General features: G+C 38.7%; 1 protein-coding gene and 1 long non-coding RNA gene across 17 annotated transcripts in view; one reads left to right on the top strand and one right to left on the bottom strand.

Moving 5' to 3' along the window:
- PTPRK (protein tyrosine phosphatase receptor type K) overlaps positions 1 to 21,773 on the bottom strand; it is a 415,801-nt gene that overhangs the window by 63,529 nt on the left and 330,499 nt on the right. For all 16 annotated transcript variants that reach the window (XM_052784282.1, XM_052784278.1, XM_052784293.1 and 13 more), the window contains exons 10-13: positions 21,482 to 21,683; positions 18,443 to 18,548; positions 11,083 to 11,356; positions 8,058 to 8,094 (exon numbers count right to left, since the gene is read on the bottom strand). In XM_052784282.1, the coding sequence (XP_052640242.1) occupies positions 8,058 to 8,094; positions 11,083 to 11,356; positions 18,443 to 18,548; positions 21,482 to 21,683 (619 nt within the window). The remainder of the gene's footprint in view (positions 1 to 8,057; positions 8,095 to 11,082; positions 11,357 to 18,442; positions 18,549 to 21,481; positions 21,684 to 21,773) is intronic.
- Positions 13,498 to 15,300, top strand: LOC128140489 (uncharacterized). Its single transcript, XR_008234759.1, has 3 exons — positions 13,498 to 13,535; positions 13,648 to 13,747; positions 15,109 to 15,300. It is a non-coding gene; the product is annotated as an uncharacterized LOC128140489 (long non-coding RNA).

Here is a 21,773-nt window from a genome sequence, read left to right on the forward strand (position 1 = left end):
AAATGGTTTTCATAAAAATCAATAGGCACATTTCTGATTTAGATGTTGTTGAAGTTCTGCGTTCTTTGGGCATCATTCTTTTCTGAGATAAAGTCCTGCTTGTCCTTCCTGTCCAGGTGCACCGTGAGCAGCTTTATTGCTCACAAATATTTTGTCTTCTATTCAAAATATCTCCGTGTTAGGTAGCTGTTAATACAAGGATGGATAATTGCAAAGATTATCACCTCTGTGCTAAAGTATCACATATTGATGTAACATTTTATGTTTTGTTTTTTGTAGTTGGACTGAAGCAGCTTTGACCCTGAGGTTCAATTTCTTCTAGCAGTTTTAAACGTAACCTCGAGACCTTTTGGCTGCATCTGAAGACAGTGAAGACTACCTCCCCCTTGCCTTTCACCACTACTCCAGCATGTACAGTCATTTCTACCCTGTTTTCAGAACTGCTTATGCAATTGTTCTAACCTAGGAAACATTTAAAATTACTTTTACTATGTTAAGTCAGTTTATTTTGGTGAATCTGAGTGAGATCAGTCATTTGTAACAGGGATAGCAATGAGCTGCTGACAGGCACTTTTTCCACCAGCTCTGTGACCACCAGCCATACATACTCTCTAAGAATTTTATTTTCTGTCTGTGTTGGCTTATGCATGATCTACTGACATCAGCTCCTCATTATTAACAATCATATCATCAATCTACCACATAAATGATTTTTACTTCACGAGTGTTAAGTTGTAGCATGGGAAGGAAGCTGCTACTATTTCAACATTGAATGCATCTATGATGTCTTCTGTAATGACAGCATATCAGAACTACAGGACAGCGATGACCAGCTAGGGCTCAGAGCACACCATCACTACCGGAGTGCCATTTGAGTTTTTGTTACCACTTCCAGAACGATCTGGGACTTTCCTACAGACTTTCAAATCCAACAAATGTGTGTATATTAAAAGCTCCCAATCTAATGCACCGTTTCATGGAACTAGTTCCAAGCATGACTGATTTTGACCTCATCAGTTTGAACTGTAATTTCTGTACTGGCACTAGCAATGGTGGTAAGATACCTGTATGTAGGGATATTTCTAGCATCAGCAGTTAGTTGCTTTATTTGGTACAGAATTCAACTTACATGTCAGTGATGTGTATGGCAAAACCTACTCTGGACTGTCAGTGTTGACATGCCCACTAATGTGGAAAAAGCATCATTCTGGCTGAAGACTACTGACTGGATGTAAACACAATTAATAATTCCTAGAGACCCCTTTCTCCTCCTTTCTTTGAAAAAATGAAACAGCACTGTCCCTTAATGGGGCTGCTCTAAAGCTCCGTTGCTGCACAGATAAGCCAAACTCCTGTTGCTCCTGGGCCAAACGAGCACGTGAGATGCCTGTGATGGACTGTTAGAGGCAGCAATCTCTGCCTGTTCCACCTCACACGCCCTTCAACCCCAGGCATTGCAAAGGGCCATTTCATCCAATGGTACAGTTAATTACAATACAAAATGAAAGTGGATGCAGGTTGGCTGTGTGAAAAGGGGCTCATGAGCCCAGTCCTATCAGGTGATGATAGAGTTTACCTTCTCTAAACACTTGTAATTTTACAATGACACAAAGAAGGTAAAGACATAAGTAAAAGTCAAGTAAGAAATGATGAAAGAACAGAAAAAAAGGGGAGCTAAAATAAAAAAACCAACACACTGCACTATCAGCAAATGGTCATTTTAATGGTCACTTTAATTGCATATCTATTATAAGGGGAACCAAGGATTTTCTACTGCAGTTAAAAGTCTAATGGGTTTTGTAAAAACAGTAGATTTCTACCTTTATGTCTCCATATTGTTTAACAATGGATGCAAGACATTCAATGCCCACAATCTGATTCATGAAATAATATTCATAATAGCTGAAGAGACCTAAGAAATCAGGCACCTACTAAAAAAGCATATATGCTAAGATGCTGATCCTTCAGTTAGAGCACGTAAGATTCTTTCCTTAATATTTAAATACAAACTAGAATCGTCTACCCGAATTCTTACTTTTAAAATTCTTATTCTATAGGAAACCTTTAAAGTTCCTAAGATTTCAATCTGCTTATAGGATCTGCACAAAGTAATTTGTTAAGTATCTAGGCCAAAAGAAATACTGAAACATTTCAAAATCAAGGAAAGCTAATATTTATTCTATCTTTGGACTTAAAATTTCTTCATTCTAATAGCTGAGTTTTTAAAAACACTGAAATGTATCACTAGTGTTTCCTCTTATAAACTCACAGATTTTAAAAAAGCTAGCTTTCAAAACCAAGCTAAATTTAATAAAAGAATGTTTGCATGTAATACACTTACTCACTAAGCAATGTATTTAAAAATAAAGTTCTCTAGTAAAGGAATTAGATTTATTAACTGTATTTACTAGATGTACTCATCCATGATACTTTTCTGACCAAAAGCAGTCAAATACTCTTTCAAAACATAGTAATAAACCCATATTCCTGAAGACTTGGGAAAGGGGCTGGTAACTAGAAAACACTTCTTATCATAATTATTCTCAAATGCAGTTAAAAGAAATGGTTCAGCTCAGGCAATGCCACAAGTGTAAAAAATATTAGGTAATTTAGAGTTTTTTGCTGTTACCCTCAGAAGGAACCCTTACTTCTCAGAGGTGTCAAGCAACAAGCAGAAAAGAGTATTTCTCTTCGATGCCTTCTAAGAACGGGAAACACATTCTCTGAAAATTGTTGTCCCATGCATATCCATCACGTAGCTTCACCTAACAAATGCTGTTGTTGCACTGCATTCCTTTTTATTCAAATGAAGTTTTGACAATTGTATGCCATGATTTTGTTAGTCTCTTTGCATATATGAAAATACCCACATTATAGGTTTTGTGTCTGGAAATCTGGAGGTGTCCCTCAGTTAACTGCTTTTTTTATAACCATCATCAAGTATTCCATCAAAGAATCATTCAATTTTTTATTTACAACCAAAGGTATCACTTATCAGGACTGGCAGATGTGGTTCCTTGGTGAGCTACTGCAATTTCACATACAAAAGAGGAAAAAATGCCATGCTAATATTCTGTTTCCATCTTTGGAAAGTTCAGCAAGTATGTTAAAATCTCCTCTTTGTGAGATAAAAGACATTATGCAAAAGACTACTGAAGTTTAAACATATTAATAGCTTTTTCCTGTGAATGAGTGAAAAGAAAGATGTGACTTAGGCAACATCTGCATTACTCTTTGAATTTATATTGCCACTAGGTCTCCAGTGCCTATTGTGATGCTACAGCTAAAAGTCATTGTAGGAGCATTGATCCAAACAAAAACAACAGTGAGAGAAGCTTCGTTTCATATACATTTAGCATCCGACATCTTCCCTCATTTGTGCATTAATCAGTAACAGACATATCTGAGCATCCTGCTACAGGAGGTGATTTGACTTTCACAAATTTCCCTACAAGCAGAACATCATCAGGAACAATTTCAAGGAAATAATTATGGTCTAGACAGATTTATGACTTCTAAAGACCTAATCCAAAGCACATTAATGTCAGTGGAAGGACTCCCATTGTCATCAAAGGCCTTTGGATCAATCCCCAACTGCTGTGGGAATGAATTCAGAGCAATAATGACGGTGGACTAAATGCACACTTGCAGTTGGAATGTTACCACCCAGACCTTTTTATTCCTCAAATCAGATTAAAAAGTCATTTTCTGCTATTTCACAATTACTTCCAGATGCACATCATCTCAAATAGCATTTTCATCCATCTGTATGAATCAAATGCGCATAGAGATAGAGAAGTTCTCCACTGCCTGAACTAATAATACAAATGAAAACCACAAGGGAAAATAATTTTGGAGGTGAAGAAGTTCATGTTTTAAACACAGAGTGAGGAACCCTGGACTTCATTTATTCCTTCTAACTACTTTGGGATAGAGCTGCCAAGCCCACCACTTCTTTATTTACTGCCACAGTAGATTTCTTCTAATTAAATTTTCAACATTTTTCTCTAGTCCCCTAAACAAAACAAAAGAATACATGTGAATCAGTGTTAGCCTCAAACTTGGCAGCCTAAAAACTGTCAGAAATGTAAACTTCATATATTCTCTGCTTAATAACAGCTCTGCTGTCCCTTCTGTCCTCTTAAATGTCTATTTATGTACTAAACAATTTGAAACATCACTCTTCTCTGACCATGTTAATCTGGTTTCATTCCCTTAGCAGTTGACAACATTTTAGACTGTAAAATGAAATGCCAACGTCATGTGTGAGAGGCAACCCATTCAAAGTTTTACACAGTCAAACTTAACTCCAAGATGTGACTGATTAGTCATCAACATCTTGTGTTACTCTGAAGTGCATGCTATGGGAATCACACATCTTTTACTCACTCCTCTAGCAATACTGTGGTTAGGCACGTTCAGTTATCAGGTATTCACTGTGATATGAGCACGTTACGGACTGGTTGAACGCTGCCTTAACAAATTAGTTTTAGGAAGTTTGAGAACTTTCTTTAGGAAATTATATGTAACACTTTTTTGTCAAATACCGCACACTTCCTAGCATAACTCCATCTTTCCATTCCTAACGAATATCTGACCTATTACCTCAGTCTCTGTACCCTTCTATGCACTTCAGAAAACAAGATTTTTTTTCTCCTTCAGTTACTGTGTGTGGGGAACCAGATTATTAGTGCCTGGATAATTCTACTACCTAGATTCAAAAAAATAATGAGGTAGAGAACAATTAACTGTTTTTTTTTTTGTTTGGTTTTTTTTTTTTTTTCAGTTGATGCTGATCACTGGTTACTAAGAGGATCTGAATGGGAAGGGAATTCAGGTTGACAAAGGAAGGCAATACTGGCTAAAAGTATCCAAGGAATTAAAATGGTTCACAGTTCATACACTTTCTGGGCTACACTTTTAATGGAAATGGTGTTTTAGGTATGTTCTACCCACCATCTGCATCACAAGGAATTATTCTTAACCTGGTTTCCTCAAGAATCAAAGCTTACGTGAACAGACTGTGTACACAAATGCAACTTTCATACTCTCTCGCCACATCTAATAACTTGGCACTCTCTTGGCCAATTCAGTCCAATCTGCACAAGGGCAAAAGTCACAAAGTCATTAAATTCTTACAAGTTTTGTGGAAATAGGTGTCCAGATAAAGGGGGAATCCTATTATTACCCTAAATCAGGGCCATCAAAGAATCACTCTGGCATTCATCCTTCAGCTGCAACTACACAGGAACTGCCTAGAAGACTCCTTTTTAATCTGGTGCTGCTCCAGTATTTTCTCCCATGAAAAATTAACTCAGTGTATTTTAATACACTAGACACTAGTAAGCCTCTCAGCTTACTCTAAAAACATTTTTTCAAGACACACCAAAAGCAGCAACATACTTTAGTCATAATTTGGCACCATCTTTTAGATGAGTTCACACTTCAGTGCATGTTGTTATTGGAAGCGCACAAGAACATTGCACCTGGAATATATGGACTGAAAAGGTAAGAGCGCTTCAATTTAAATTTGCTGACTTTCATTAGTTTGACACCAATAAACAAACTATTCCATCAGTTCTCAATGGTAGAAGGCAACCTACGGGAATGATGTGCAAAACCCCTTATGCATTAAAATACATGTAAATGATGTTAATAGGGAACTGCCCAAGCAAACAAAAAATTAGTCAGAGAAATAACACATCTAAGGAAGTTAAATTATCAAGATTATAATTTCAGGGATATGAACTTCTCCAGGACCAAGCCATGACATCAGTACCATATTTTTTTCCATCTTTACATCTTATCGGTGTGAATATACACAGCAGATAACACCAGATCCTTGAATGGGATAAAAATGAGAAAGTACCTTTGCTGGTAATACTGAACTTCACTACCAGAGAAATTTTGTCTTGTCTTTACGTGCACCTTTCACAGTGTTCCCCCCCGCCCCCTTCCACCCCAGCTCTTTATGATTTTTAATGCCCTTTCAACATGTTCAAGGCAAAATTCAGTTTGGCCAGCTGTAGGCTGCTTCAAGTCACAGGAGATGACACAGAACTACACACTACTTTTATAACTGAATACATAGTTTAGACAATTTGCTTGATTTTAAAAGGGTACGTTAGCTTTACTGGGGTGCATTAGGTAAGGTGAGCAAATTCACACACTACGAAAAGAATCAGCATAACCAGATGAACATATACATAAAGCAATATATTAGAGTATACTTTTCTTCAAGCACAACAAATCATGGTATTATTTTTACAATGAAAACATGGGAAAAAATTTCAGTATCAGCTTTTTGAAAATGATTTAGAATACCAATATAACTCATTTGAGACATGTGAATGTACGTGACTTGAAGTGATGATGCCCTATTAAATGCATTCCTTCAGAGCAAGAGAAAGCATTTGCTCCTAATGTTGCTTCCCCCCACATTTCACATCTATCAATTAAAATAAAGTCAGAGAAAATATTTTGGTTTTTAGTTCCACATTCAAGGCATACAGTACTGACATATCAGGCAAAGCAGTTACGCAGGAAAACTTGTCTTTAGCCAGAGTGGCAAAGGCAAGATTTATGGCATGATGGTAAGAAACCTGCTACTCATTTCCCATTTCCTTCAGACTACAGCCATTGGGGTGAACGTGACTGTTATGGCAGAGGAAGGCATACAAACAACCACCAACAGGACTATTGCTTCCATGAACATTGCTTTGAGATCGGTGAACTGAGTATGGTTAAGTAAAATTAATTTCCTCGTAAGCCAGGTGAATTGCTTCCCTATTTTTACTATCCAGAAAATTTATGATGAGAGAGACCACTGCTTTCCCCTTCCTCAGTCCTGCAATATTTTAGGTTATTTCTGAGCCTTTCAAGACTCTCCTTTGACTCAAATCCTAGCAATACATGCTTGTGGTACATAATTATTTGTTTATGCAAATATATTTTAATTCAAACATTTAATCTTGCCAGGTAAACATAAGAAAGATAATGCTGATGTACTTTTCACAGAAGACTTAGCTCACAGTTTTAATTTCCTGTTTTTATTAGCTTACCTCACTTGACGAAAATATTAACATGTCTTGAGAAATACATTTTATTTTCCACTTTCTCAAGAAAACGTTTGGTTGCTACCACCTCATTAGAGGCATCTACTTTTAACTGGAACAAGTTTTAAACTGAAAGCAGCAATTGAAAAAATGGTGCTGACGTGCCACTGCAGTACTTTAAATGCCTGATTGGTCATATCTAAAGTTGTTTTTATACTGCATATCAATATGCAATTAGAAAGAGACAATGTAAGTAGTGCTGGGCCTCTGCAGAGTACTCTTTCAGCATTTGTAAGCTCCTTCCATGTTTATGAGGCCGGAGTCTACCAAACAACTCTCATGTTGACAGAATCAAGCAACCAAAATGAATGGCTATAAATACAGTCAAAGCAAGAGTTAACAGTAAGCAGAACAACTAAGTCCTCATTTGAAGATAAAACAGCATTTTTGAGTGAGCAGTATGTGATTAACCTGCTGTATGTGGGGTCAATATGATTTATTCTCGCAGCTATGCAGTCAGCCTTAGCCCTGGGCCTCACTTGCTATCAAAGACACGAGCTCTCCTCAAATCAACCCTCCCCTATGTCTAGTAACACTAAGAGCTCTTACTTAGGAAAATTAACTATCGTGTCCTTCATTTAAATTATTTCCACCCCTGCTTGGAAATAATTGTTAGCATAACAGACAGTTTAACCAAGTGTGCTTTCTAGTCTCCAGTCCATCTATCTGCTGCCTGCAATGCTCCAGCAGCCTAAAAGCAGATCTTGAAAACCACAGACAGGGGAAAAAAAAGGAGTGCTTATTTTGTCTAAATTTTGAGTATTGCTAGAACCATGCTCTCTTGGCCCAATACCAAAGAATAAAAAGCAGTAACCCATTACATTTTAAGACAATCAAGTGGTTTAAAATAGAGGGATAGTGCTGGCTTTGTTTCAAATATTTAATAGAAATGCCACATTTCATTAAAAAAAGCTACTTTGCATGGAGGGACGAACCTCTTACCTTTTGTAGCTATTCGAACACACTGAGTTTTGGTTTCCTGTTGAGGAGGGAAAAGTAAAGAAGACAGTCAGATCAGGTTGCTTTTTCTTGCCCTCCCCACTCCATAAATTCATCCTAGATCTGCTGAACAGCTGGGGCAACCCAGCAAGGTGGCTCAGGGCTCTGGGCTTAGCAGGGGAGGAGGCTGGGTGATTTTGCCTTTACAAAAGCTGCATGAAACCTAGACATTGGTCTGTACTATCCAGGATAACAATGGGGAGAAAAGGTGCAGGACAGCATAAATGTAGCAAAATTTCAGATTATTCAAATCAAACGGAAATTGTGCCATAAGACTACAGAGAGAAGGTGCAGTGGAAGAAAAGGGGAGGACTGGTGCTCCTATTTATGTCATGGCACAGAAACCATGAGCCAGCGTTGACCTCCAACAGTGCCATGCAGCAAAGAAGGTGCATTTGCTCAGCACTGTCTCCAAACTTCTGTGTTGCTGCATCCTGACAATCTTGAACAGAGTCACCTAAAACATATCAGCAATGCACTCCCTCATGCTTCTGAGTGTGGAAGGAGCACAGAAGCAGCCCAGGTATCCCTTCACATATGCCACAGGTAATCTACAACCTATATAATCTGCCCAGGAAAGACAGTGATTTGACAGCAACGTGCTTCAGAAGAAGTTGCACATGCAAAGACAATTTGTATGTATTTTACTTTTTTTTTCCCCCTTCAGAAGTTTGGTCAGCAATTGAAACAAATGAACAGAGAAATGACTTGGTTATGCACAGTTTGGACAACTTGAACAGACGAGGGTCAGTCGTAAATGGGTTTTCTGACCTTTTTGTACAATGTGCAGTCATTTTAAAGGCAAACATACTGAAACAGCATAAGGTTGCATGAGAGGATGCAGCTGCTGTTGTATTAGATCACTCCAAACAATATTAGCATGTAATTAGAAAATATAATAATGACAGTTTCATTCTATAAAATATGCATCCTCTAGACCGGCACCCCCCTGCACTCCATCCCTGAATACATCCCCTGGGATCTCTCTCCTCTTGAAGATTCCCAAGCAACACGCAAAATATGTTGATGCTGTTTTGTAAACACAGCTTGCAAAGAATGAGCAAAGCTGTGAGTTGAGGCTTCCCATAAGTGTTCCGTGAAGACAATTTTTCAGTCTAAATGAAAGCCCCGTGAAGTTTATCGATACAATCTTACCTAATTAGCATTCTCCCCAGTTACTGAATTTACTTGTCCACTTTTGTTCAAAATGTCTGCAAGGATCACAGTTATCAGACCCTCATCCCAACCCTACAGTGTATTTCAGAGCATCCTTTACTTCCCCTTGACTATTATGGTAATCCCACTAGTTTATAGTAAAGCACCTGTTTAAATATTCTGCAGCTCAGAGGTTATCTTACAAGCGCTAGATCTCTGTCCTGGCAGAATGCAGTGCAATCCCCTCAAAACCTCCCCCTAAATCCCTGTAGGAACAGAAATCTGATCCAAAGTTTTAAACCATACCAGAGAAAACCATTTTAGGATTAAACTCTCTCACAAACTGAAATCAAGTTAAAGTAAAAAATAATGTGTTCTTCCCTCATCTTCTACTTATCTGTCAAAATGTAAAAGCCAAAATAAAGATCTACTTTTGTATTTAATATTTTTATTTTACTTTTCCCTCCCATTTATTTCTTGGGGAATGAAACAAATTTCCTTACAATTTAGTCTGCTGGAAGCCAGCAAAAGCAAAGGGAATTATTTGTAGCCAGTGAGGGAAATATGGATGAGTGTCTAGCAGTTACCTTTTATTTTGCTTTGTTTGCTTTATACAGGTCTATGGATAAGAACTAAAAAGAGGGAATGGTCTGTTCCATCAGAAAAAGCATCCAGTTCTCAAGCAGCTCCAGTAAAGTTTCATTAGCTCCTGCTTTGTCCCCATTCTGTCTTAACACACATGCAATTTTCATAACCATAGGCTGAAGGTGAGAGTTTCTTCAAAAGGCTCCAAGGCAAGGCTACCTGTTAGCTAGGACTTGTATAGTCATCGCGGAAACCCAAACGTAAGTAAGGATAAATACGGCTGCTTCTCCTTTCCGATGGCTCTTGTGCGTCTCAGCGGCTATCAATCTAGCTGTCCTTTCTAGTTTCTTTCTGACCTGCCTGGACACTTCATATGGAGACTCCTATGGACATACTACTGCAATTTCCTTCAGTTTTCTAAACTATAAATCAAAATTTTAAATTTTTAAATATCTGAAGCTTCTGTGTCTACCACGTTTTCCCTTCTCACTGGTCATTTCCCCACTCCCTCATTTTTCATTTATGAGAGGAAAAACTGTTCAAAAGCAACAGCACGGGGCTTGCTGAGCCACAGTTGTTCTTCCCACCTGGCACCTCCTTCCCTAGTGCTTTTCCCTGTTTCATATGCATACAGAGCCAGCAGCCATACTCAGCAACAGAGTTAAAAATGAATCACTGAGGACGTAACGAAGGTAAGTGACAGCCATACTTCTACTACTGCACAGCAGTGGAGCAAGCCTGAAGTACACCTTTTCAGAAAGGCTCTTGTAAACACACCGTGGGCCTGGGGTTACTTTTGCTCAAGCAAATTTTTACTTTTTATCTGACATTCAGTGCAAGAGTCTCAAAAAGTTTGTAACGTTTTATTAGCCAGCTGAGCAGCCCACGTTCTGTTTATCCCTCAGTAATTTAATCTTCTGAAGTGTGCAAGTACTGAGAATTGGGGAAAGGACTGTGGATGTCTTTTACCGAGGGGGCAGAGTCACAGCACTGAAATTACTTCGCTAAGATGATTACTACGAGATGTATTAAACTCTTGTCTAGTAGCAGTTACTGTGACACAAGGGCTGTGTGAAATGTGAATGGCACTCTGCCATGCTGCCACAGCACGGAAGGGATTACAGCAGTGCCACTGCCAACACCCACTACGTCCAACTCTGACAGTCCTAATTGTAACCACGGGCATGTCTTTGACTCCTTCCAGGAGAGAGGTGTGGTTGGCACTTACCTTCTCAACGCTGCTCATGGCCTGGAAATAGATGTTGTAGCCTTTCCGAGGAGCCAGCGGTGGGTTCCAGAAACCCTGGTAAGTCCTGTTGTCACCCACGGTAAAGGGTGCTGGCTCTGGCAGGTTTCCTGGGGGCAGCTCAGCAGCAAAGTAATATGGCGACCCTCCGCTAAGAGCGGTTTGATAGGTAACAGGGATCTGGTAGCACTCCATGGCACCCGTTTCTCGCTTCGTTCGGTGGGGATGCAGCTCCTCAACAACGATCTGGTAGGCACTAGTGAGACAGAGGAAGACCAGCATATCTTTAAGGTCACCTGCTAGGGTCAACTCTCTAGTGTCATAAAATTATTAACCTGATTGCTTCGTGTAAACTTAAAAAGAAAACAAAGGAAAGAAAAAAAGTTAAAGACAGCAGATGCATGGATTCAGAGAAGAAACAAAGGCATGAAATATAGCAAAGCTATCTAATTCAGCCATTGGAAAGAAGCAGCATCCATTTTTTTCAGGAAAAACAACAATACAAATCTATACACAACCTCCTAACAATGAATTTTTTTTTTTTTTTTTTTAGGCTTTTCTCTTTTGAAGAAACACAGGAATGAATCTGACTTTAAACTACAATAGATTAAACTCTTGGCTAATCAGAAGCATCTGAAGTTAGCATTTTCCTTTGAAACGATTATTAGAGAAAGCTAAGCTTCAAGGCCCAACATAATGACTGCCTTCAGGCTGTGCTTGAAGCCCAATTTGCAGTTGTCATATCATTAGAGACAGAATGTGCTGACAGGCTTCTCCACCTCTTGACCTTGCTGCGGCTTCTATCTTGGCTCAGAGCTATGCAGATCTAAAGTACAAGTGACATGCTGTAATATAAGCACAGATGGACAGAAATCTGTCTATTCCACCAAAATAGACTACCTCATTCCTCTACAGTTGTCAATGATAAAACATTACAAATTGCTGAAGCAGATGGCATTGGGCCCATTTAAACACCTTCCCAACCTCCCAATACCTCTTTTGAAATGGTCCATGGCTTGGTCACTTTTCAAAATCACCTGATCAAAATAGAACAGGTAATTATAATTCTTCTTTCTCCTTTAGGGGAACTACCTAACTGCAGGATGTTACCAACTCATACCAGCTTCCTCTGTTCTGCAGAAGTACAGAACTTACATACTGAGAGCAGGAGGCAATTCTTCAGTTTATAAGAAAAAAAGAAAAGAAAAAAAGAGTTTTTTGGGTTTTAAGAACTATATGTACACATACACACACAGGTGCATACATGCACACAATTTCTCATTTATATGCAGATACATTTGAGGACCTTATGAAAGATGAGTAAGAAAATATGCCTAAGCGTGTAGACAAGACCTGAAGCTATTCAATTAAATTGGCAGAATTGCCTGTCTTGGTTTTGTTTGAAAGCATTCTAAACAGAAAAAATAAAATTGAACAGAGTTCTCAAAGCATCGCTGCATTGCTGCAGGGAGTCCGAAAGGCAAAGGCAAAGACAATCCTCCTTTTTTGAGAACTTATGGGGCAGTATTAAATTATTTTGTCAATTTTCTCTGCTGCTACTGCCCAGAAAACCCAATAACTGTAGTAGCAGAGATGAAGTATGATACTGGGGAATGGAAGAAAGTAGAGAAGAAAAAATAAGAAATTAGTTTCACGTCTTTCTTGAGCTTAAAGAAAAAGTTAGCATCCCCTTTTCCTAGCACCTAAAAAATTAAGGAAGAAAGCCTCTTCCCTTTCAAAGTGTCCAAGAGGAATATATAAAGTCACCTCATTTTTGAAACTCCAGGTAAAAAGAAGAATGTAAACAAACAAATGATGAGTTAGTTCCGGGGATCTCTGTTTCTCATAAACTGTTTGTGAACTGGGCTTGGTTATAAATCACCTTCTGTGGTAAACTATCTATTAACCATGTCTGGTTAATGCGGCCTGCACCAACAAATCACTTCCACAAGACCCCTGCGCACTGAGAATCTTTCTTTACGCTTCAAAATTAATGTACTAGCAAAAAAACCTAAAAGCATAGTTATTTTACAAACTTGACAGGATGTAAAATATTAAAAATAATTTTTGTTCATAATGTCCCAAGGGAAGAAATTACTACCGGCATTCCTTCCCTCCCTGGCCTGGCCCTGGACCCAGGCAGGGTTAAAACCACCACTCCCAAACTGGGCAGCCAGCCAACTGGAGAGTACTGGGAACACAGGCACTGCTCCCTCCCTTCTGCAGCTTCTCTCGCGAGCTGCCAAAGAACTGGGTCTGACACAAATTCTGCTCTCTGAAGTGCCAGGAGAGCGGGAAACTTGTTATCCATGACACCCCGCCAACTTAGGAGGGGAAAGCCAGCAGGGAGAGGGGAAGGACAGTGCAACGTCTGCCCGTGACGGAGGCAACGGACTCTGCCCGTGACGGAGGCAACGGACCCCTGGAACAGCCCGGTTTGTCACACAGCTCAGAAGCTGAGATCCACCAGTTTCCAAATTAAATCCTCCCCCCCCCCCCCCATTTTAAAGACTAAGGGGTAAATGAGGCATCTTTTTTTTTTTACAGGTGCATATCTTTTTTAAAGGGGCAATTCTCCTTGGAGACCGATACAAACTGAAAAGTCAAAGATGAAGGGCATAGAGTTAAATATTGAGTTAAATATTAGGTAAGTCCCTTTTAATAGCATTCTTTAAAAATATGCAGTAATTTTTGAATATAAAAGGTATGACAAAATTTTAAGCATGAGATCACAATAAAATGTGAATGTTCGGAAAAATTTTCAAATAATTTACATAAAATATGCTCTCTTTTAAATAAAATATGCTTCCAAAAATAATGCCTTTCAGGCCCCTACATCTGAAAAGCTACAAAATGTGGAAAACAAGAAATATACACATTGAAGTCATCTCTATTTATACAATTACTTTTAGTTAAAGAAAGAATAGCAAATGACAGAAAGTCTTTAAAGTCTCCAACGAGGCTTTTTATTTTATTTATTTATTTTTAAAATTTTCATGAAGTATTTTTTAAATAAAAGATGTGCCTATCCTCTTTGGAAAGGGGATCTGGCAGTATTTTTTGTGCAACTTTGTAGGCTAACAAGGTGGAGGAATACAGTCATTTACCTCTGGGCCCTTTGTGATACCATCTGTTTAAACCCATATACTAATACTACATTGTCTCCAAAGCAGCACTGTTACTCTGTACTCATAATAGCATTCAGAATGGTCACCCTGCCGTAAGATGTGAAGAAAGAAGCCAAAGTTAAAATTGCAACTTGAAAAGCAGGGTGTTCACTGGCTGCAAATGTGGTCTGCTATCAGGCTATAAGTGAAAGTTTAAAGGCTATGTACACTGCCTATCCTTGCATTTTTACATATCACTAATCCTAGCTTCAATTATTTTACGTTTTCTACACATTTTTTGTGTAATGGTGGGAATTCAATTATTGAGAGAGCTTTCTTGTCACTGGAGCTGAGGGAATTCCTACAATAGCCATTTTTTTTCCAGTCGTCCCATACAGCAAAGAAGGAATAAAAGAGAGAAATAAAGTGGGAGGAGTGGAAAACCTAGATGACAATATTCTTTCTCCCTGATGACTAAAATAAATTCTGAGCTATTCTGAAGAATAATGTTACATAAGTCATCAGGATCATAAAGGCCAAACAGTTGTCTGAGACAGCCAGGTAAGCAGAGAAAATGTTAAAGATACAGCAGGTGAAGAGCTCCTCAGCTGAGATATTGCATGAAGGAATAATTTTTCATGTCAAAAAACTTTTTTTTTTTTTTTTAACTTAAGAAAACCTGCACAGTACCTCCCTATTGACCAAGACGATTACAGTCGAAGGAGGCCCCTGCCAACAGATCCTCCTTTTCACCCCTCCTTAAAAACTCAGGCTCCCAAAGGGGTACGGCAGCAGCGAGGACATTTTTCGTACTTCAGCCCTATTCTGACTAGGCTTTAATACCAGCTAGAGATTTCCTTCTACGTGCCTAGTGGAGACACGGCATCCTCTCCTTTGACAGGTACCAGACTGACTGACAGCCCAAGTTACAACCCCAGCTCTTGCAAGTCCGACTGACAACTAAGTTTTAGCTGCTCCCTGCCACGGTCCACTTAATTAGTCTTGTTGCAAAACAAAAACAACTTGATTTTGCATATGGAGGTATAAGAAAAACACTTTACCAATCAAATAAAATAAATGTCATCATTAAAAATTTGTCTATGCTGATTCCGATACATGCACTTTGTAATCCTCGTCTGCAGTAGGATTTGAGAACAAAAGATTGTTTTGCTGGTGCTCAGTTAGGATCCTTCAGAAAAACTACAGTGACAAATCACATCTTCAAATGAATCACTGAAGCACCACTGACGCTACTGACTGGGATCTCATCCACGAGACTGATGGTGAAATGGTCCACACTTCACAATGAGCCTGAGCCATCCAGCCCTGTCTCCCTTTGCATTTCTAGTTTGTAGTTTGGTTTAAAACTTCAGGAGGCCATAAAGAATGCTAGAGATTACACGATAACACTTGACAGAGAAGATATGATTGGAGTCATGTTTAAACTGTGACAACTATGGCATACAGTGTCTTAAAGAAATGATTGACAGCCATACATAGATTTCACTTGGCTTAAGGAACATCTGTTTCCTGGGGGGCTGTGCTGATGGAGAGACTGAAGTACAACAAAAGCTGATCATAGTATAATTCTGTCTGTAAAAGCAGAAGAGTATCAGATTAAGCTTTTTTTTGTTTTCTACCCTTTTTTTTTTTTTTAAACATGGACCTACTGCTATTAAATGAAATGATCTTTTGACCATCTACAGCTCTAGTGATTAGAGGACTGGGTGCAAAAAAACCTTTTCAAAAAGCCAACTGTATTCTTCAGTGTCAGGCTAAAGAACAGCATCTGAGTCCCTTTTACTTAACCACTGCTGCAGGCACAGCGATGCATTTTTTCCCACCTACACTCATTATGGCAGCAAGCCAGCTTGTAGTAGAAACACAACTGCAGTGTGGATGGAGTGAACCTTCACTAAAATGCATCATAAAGTTTAGCGAAATGCATTGAATCAATTCAGAATTTCAGTGTGCTACATTTATCTCCCCTATTAAGAAGCTGCTACAAAGTACCTGACTGCAATATGCATAACTTCAGGAAAGGGAACAGGACCATGTCTTCTGCATTCCCCTGGAGTATGCTCCTCATTCCAAGTAAGGAATAAAACACGTGGTTTGTTTTAGGAATAGAGCCCAGCTCCCCGGTTATGGTGAAGGACTTCTTTCCCTGGCCTCTTGATGTTAGAAATTTAATGTAATTTCTTAGGTTTTTGAAATTGAAGTGGAGAGGGAAGATGGGAGACAGGAAGAAAGACGTACGCTTTTTTGAGAACATACTCAAACAACAGTTATTGATACTCTATCAAACTATCCCTATCAAACTATCTGTTAACATTAGTACACAGATCCTTTTTGCCACCTTCACAGGCCAGAGTCACCAGCTCATGCCATAGAACTGCGGATGCTGTAAGGAAAGGTGCTGTGCTGCAGGTTTACTCTACAGTGACGTACTCGCCTGCCAGTCCAGTGCAGAGAAACCAGAGCTCCCTGAGCTTGGGATGAGTAATCCTCTAGCCGCATCCCATCACGCTACCAGTTCATGAAAGAAAACCCCCAGGAGACAAACCTGGGATGTGAGCCTGACCCCCCCTCGGGGTGAGTGGCGGGTCTGAAGGCGGGAGCCCGCTGCTGTCTGCACAAATGTGCCACAGAGCAGTTGCTGTAAAGAAGACACGCACCACTGTCAGCAGATCCCAGTGGTGTCTGGCAGGCGGGCTCTGGCTGAGCCTGCGCATCAGCCCCCTCAGGGGACCAGGCACAAGACTGAAAGGATTTTGCACGGATTAGATGAGAGACAGATATTGCATTTCTCAAACATGGACAGCTTTGGATATGGCCAGCAGCAGGACACCTGGAAGGCTTTAAAAGCACCTGCAAAGGCGTATAGTGAGTTTAAGCATCTGCATAACTTGGGAGTATTTTCAGATCACAGGTCTGGTTTCTACTGTATCAATTCAACAACAACCCTACTTTTAGAATCCAAGTCCTGTATTGAAGGTAGCCCTGTACATTTTATAATTCTTCACACCCCCAAAACCCCTAGGTTTGCTCCAGGGCAGTCTTTCAGAAACTAATGATGTATGGGATTACCATTTTACTTATGAATATAACACATCAATATCTCCTATAAAGGGGATGAATCTGGATTATCTTCTATGTCAGAATATAAATAAATAACTTGACCATATCAATCATATGGGTTACTATATGATAAGCATATAAAAATGCTTATAGATACGTGACTCATCCCCACAATATCCATGTAAAACATACATCTGTCTTAATGGAAACAGACTTAAGAAACAGTTAATTTTCCTCTACTTTTAGGGCTCAGGCACATTACCTGACATCAGCTGAGCCACAGTAACCAACTTAATGTAACACAGAATGAAATGCATTAGCCTGTATTTCTCTAAAATGTCACAAGGGTAAGAACATGAAAAGCTTCTGATGCTCAGTAGCTAATTAACCCCCAATTAGTCAACCCTGTCCCTGAATATTGCTGATGCAGCCACATCAGTAAAACACAAATGGAATCAAATCATATCACAAAATTTTTGCACTAACAAGTAGAAGTAAAGAGCAGGATGTGGACTAATCTTTGCAAACAGAATTAAATTATCTCTCAATAGAGAGCAGAAAGAGAAAGATCCCTCAAAGTTAACATAAATGAAACATTTTAAAATGATTATGGGACACGCCAAATAAAATTTAATAGCTTGCTACATGATTTCTAGTAAGAAGTACTCTGAGAGGAAAAAGGTCAAATAGTTTGTATTCATCACTATTATTCTCCCATTTCCTCTGAACTTCCAATTTTCCAATCATACATATATGCTATAGAATAGCTGATGTGAAGCACTGGAGAGGAAGTGTTATTTTCAAATCCACTTTCTGACAAACACCTTTCAACTTCATATTTCAGAGACACTGTGAGAAAGTAAAATGAAATTATAATGAATAGGAGGTGGTCCTGAGGACCCTAAATCAAACAGGACAGACAGCTGGATGATTCAGGTCATGACTATCTTTTAAAAACCAAAAAAACCCAGTAATTTTTTCTTTTTAACTACAGATCTATTGGCAAGCTCTGTCTAGCTAAGAAAAACAATAGCAACGTTAAATGAAAATCACTTTGAAATGAACAGCTCTATGAGATGCAAGACAGCATAAAATCAACTAAAAAAGTCTCTTCTTGATTTTTTTTTAAATTTTATTTTTAATTTTTTTTTTACCTGATAGGTGCACCTTTGGCCTGTGCTGGTCTCAAGAGTACAGTTATTGTAGTAGCAGTTTCATTGAGAGATGCGTCAACTCCTTCATAGTCTGGTAAAGTGGGAGCTGATTAATGTTGAGTGGGAAGGAAAGAACAAGAAACAAATCAGTGAAAATATTTTGAATTTTCATGAGGCTGTGGCTGTTTGCAATGTAGTACAAAGCCACAATCTTCACCAGCTACGCAAGTCATTTTTAATGATTTTCCAGTCAGGCATAATCTTTTACTAGAGCATGTATGGGACTTCACCAACAATTGATAACCCCATCCCTAACTGCACCCCCTCAAATCATGATACCTATCAAGTTAAACAGGTTCATTCAAGAAGGACAGAAATAGAGGGAGGAGGTGACTGCCAAGAAACCCTAAGAGTACAAAATCCCATTTTGGCCTCGCTCTTTCTACCTTACAAACAACTATATTCACCACCTCGAAGACCCAACCTCTACCATCTCTCTTTTTCCTCCTCCAACAATTGAAGAACCTTTCACATTTCCTCTTAAATGTCATGAGACCAGAGTGCAGGAAAATTGAGCTTGGATAGATATGCATCTGTGGACTAGAACTGGATGGGGTAGACTTTTCCCATGCCCATTTCTCCTTCCGTTTCTAACAATGGATGGCCAAGCTGCTCATTAATCAGTTTCTGAACCACTGCAGTTTTCAGCCCAAGGTATTAAGAAATAACAAAATCAAAGTCAAGACCAGAAGCAGTTCAGGAACCGATTCACCAATGGACTGGATGTCAGGCCTTCATGGCAGAAATATTTGTTGTGGGTTGGATGGCTGGTGTTGGTGATACTTCAACCATCCGACTTTAATGTGCTGCCACAAGCCTGTTACAGTCCTCACTGGTAATACTGTTGCTGACTTCACCTCTAGTGCAAGGTAAGAAACAGGATTTTCTGTGATTCAGAAAATAATAGATTTCTATTAATTACTAATCTTTAACAAGCTTGAAAACTATCTGCATGGGGTTTTTTTTTAATATGTGGCTCTATCTTTATAAAATTGCTAACGATGCCTTTGTATTTCAAAACGAACTTTCACAAAAAAGGTGTTTCCTAGCAGGATGTCAATCATTTAAGTCATAATAATTTTACAATAATATATCAATAGATAGAAGAACACTGAAAGGTTAAAAGCCTTGGTTCATCAGTCCCAGATTCTAGACGAATGCAAAAGTTGCTTTTATTTCAGGAACTATTACTTTATAGAAATAACGTTCATTCAATGTTCAGTTATAAATTACTGTTTACACCATGTTCACTAGGATCACAGCAACCACTTGTAAGCTTGGTTAAAAGGAATAATTTCACTCCTTATGAAAATAAAGCTAGCATTTCCTGAAACATATGTGTTGCTTCATAAAAAGTATCAGTTATACAGAGCAAAACCAGACAACAGTTCAGTATAAAGCAAGATGATGAAAAAAAAACAGGCTGAAATTCAGATACAAAGGGTGTCACAGCCTGCCTTTAAGCTTTCCTAGTATTAACCATGTTTTGCTAACTAACAGACGACCCATACTGTGTCTAGAAAGTGTGGTAGACTGGATTCTGGACAAAATTTCTGGGTGGAAAAAGAGGGCACATCTGAAGAAGCCTGAACACATTGTAGTCTTAAATAATCCATACATGTTGAGGTGCTTATTTCTCAAAATACTGAAACGTCTGGGGGACACACATGCTAGCAAGATATTACATAGTTAGATTTTTTTTTTTTCCTCCTACAAAGAGGTTAGAAGACAAATATGCAAATACTACACCACCATTATCCCTGAACATTTATGAACAGGAATTTGTTCTGAAGAAACAAAAGAACCTTAAAACAACCTGAATAAAACACTAGACTTCAAAACAACCTAATAGCTAGATAAACAGAACGGAACATGTAATTTCATTTTTTTTTTTGGTGGTATGGTTGGTTTTTTTTTTAAGGGGCTGGGGTATGAGGAATGCTAGTGCTTATGTGCTGGGATGGAATTCAACAAATCGTTCAGTTAACTACAACAACTACAGAATTTCACTTGCTATATAATTCAAGGAGCTCTGCCTTGAATTTTCTCACATTTTGATTTATGTGCATGTTTTTGAGAACTGGATGAGGAAACTACGTGAGTAGTTTCCTATAGAAATGGTAGGGCGTTCCAATACTTTACTAACTTCCCTTTACAGGATAATGTAAGTTTCATTATGGCAGATAATAAGGAAAAGAGCCTGCTTTGTGCTGTTTGAATTTCTAAATGACTGACTTTTTTGATCTCTGCCAAGCTGTGAAGTCGCCATGTCATAAAATCAACAGTCTCTCTAGATATAGCATTGACTTATCTTCTGCTATCAACTGCATAAGCTACTATCATATTTTTTGAGAATAATACTGAAATTTAAGAAAATAAAAATACTAAAGCATTCCACTTGACATTACTTTCTTCTAGAGTTTGCAGTGCATTATTAAGATGAATAGTGTTAATTCTGGTGCATTGCAGTAAGTGAATAAAGGCACAAGGAAGCAGACCTATAGGAATCTGGCAAAATAAATTCACCCTTTCTCCCAACCGCCCCAATTCTGTTACAGCTGTGTGCTGCTAAGTGGTGTCACCTTGAGTACGTCAGTTAATTTTCTGCATCTGACTTGACTAATCTGCAAAACAAATACAGTACTTAGTGATCTATGGAGTGCTGTAAGGATTAATTAGTTAAGGTTTATACAGCACTCCAAAATCTTTAGATGAAAGTACAAGATTACACAAAATCAAACAGTTAACAACTACAGGTGTGCAATTTCCACCTCATGCAAGGATTTATCCCTGAACTTATGCTATTGTTTGGCAAATATGCTCCGAAACATTTTCAGTAATACAGTTTCACAACATGACAGGATTTCTTTGGGGGGTTTTCTTTCCCATTTAATGATTTTTCAAGTCTTACAAAAAAATCCCCAAAACATTCACCCCCCCCCCCCTTCCTTTTTTTTAACTGTTGTTTTTTGTTTTTACCTGAGATGTTGGTTGTTACATTGATTGTGGTTGCTGGTCCAAACCCTTTAACAGTGCTTGCACGTATGAAGAACTGGTAAGTAGTACCGGGATGCAAGTGTGAGAAGACATGGTGTGTGCTGTTCCACAGCTTCGACACGGTTTGTGGAGGTCCTGCGACAGGAACTGCAGGATCAAATGACCGTATACTGCTATAGCTGACCTGTGAAAACAATTATTTTTGTAACAATTGTTACAGTTTTTGGCACAAGGGGATTAGGTTATCTTGGCTGCAAAGGAAACAAAAGACCCA

Source organism: Harpia harpyja, chromosome 4 (genome assembly GCF_026419915.1).
Source record: "Harpia harpyja isolate bHarHar1 chromosome 4, bHarHar1 primary haplotype, whole genome shotgun sequence".
Taxonomy (NCBI): Eukaryota; Metazoa; Chordata; class Aves; order Accipitriformes; family Accipitridae; genus Harpia; species Harpia harpyja.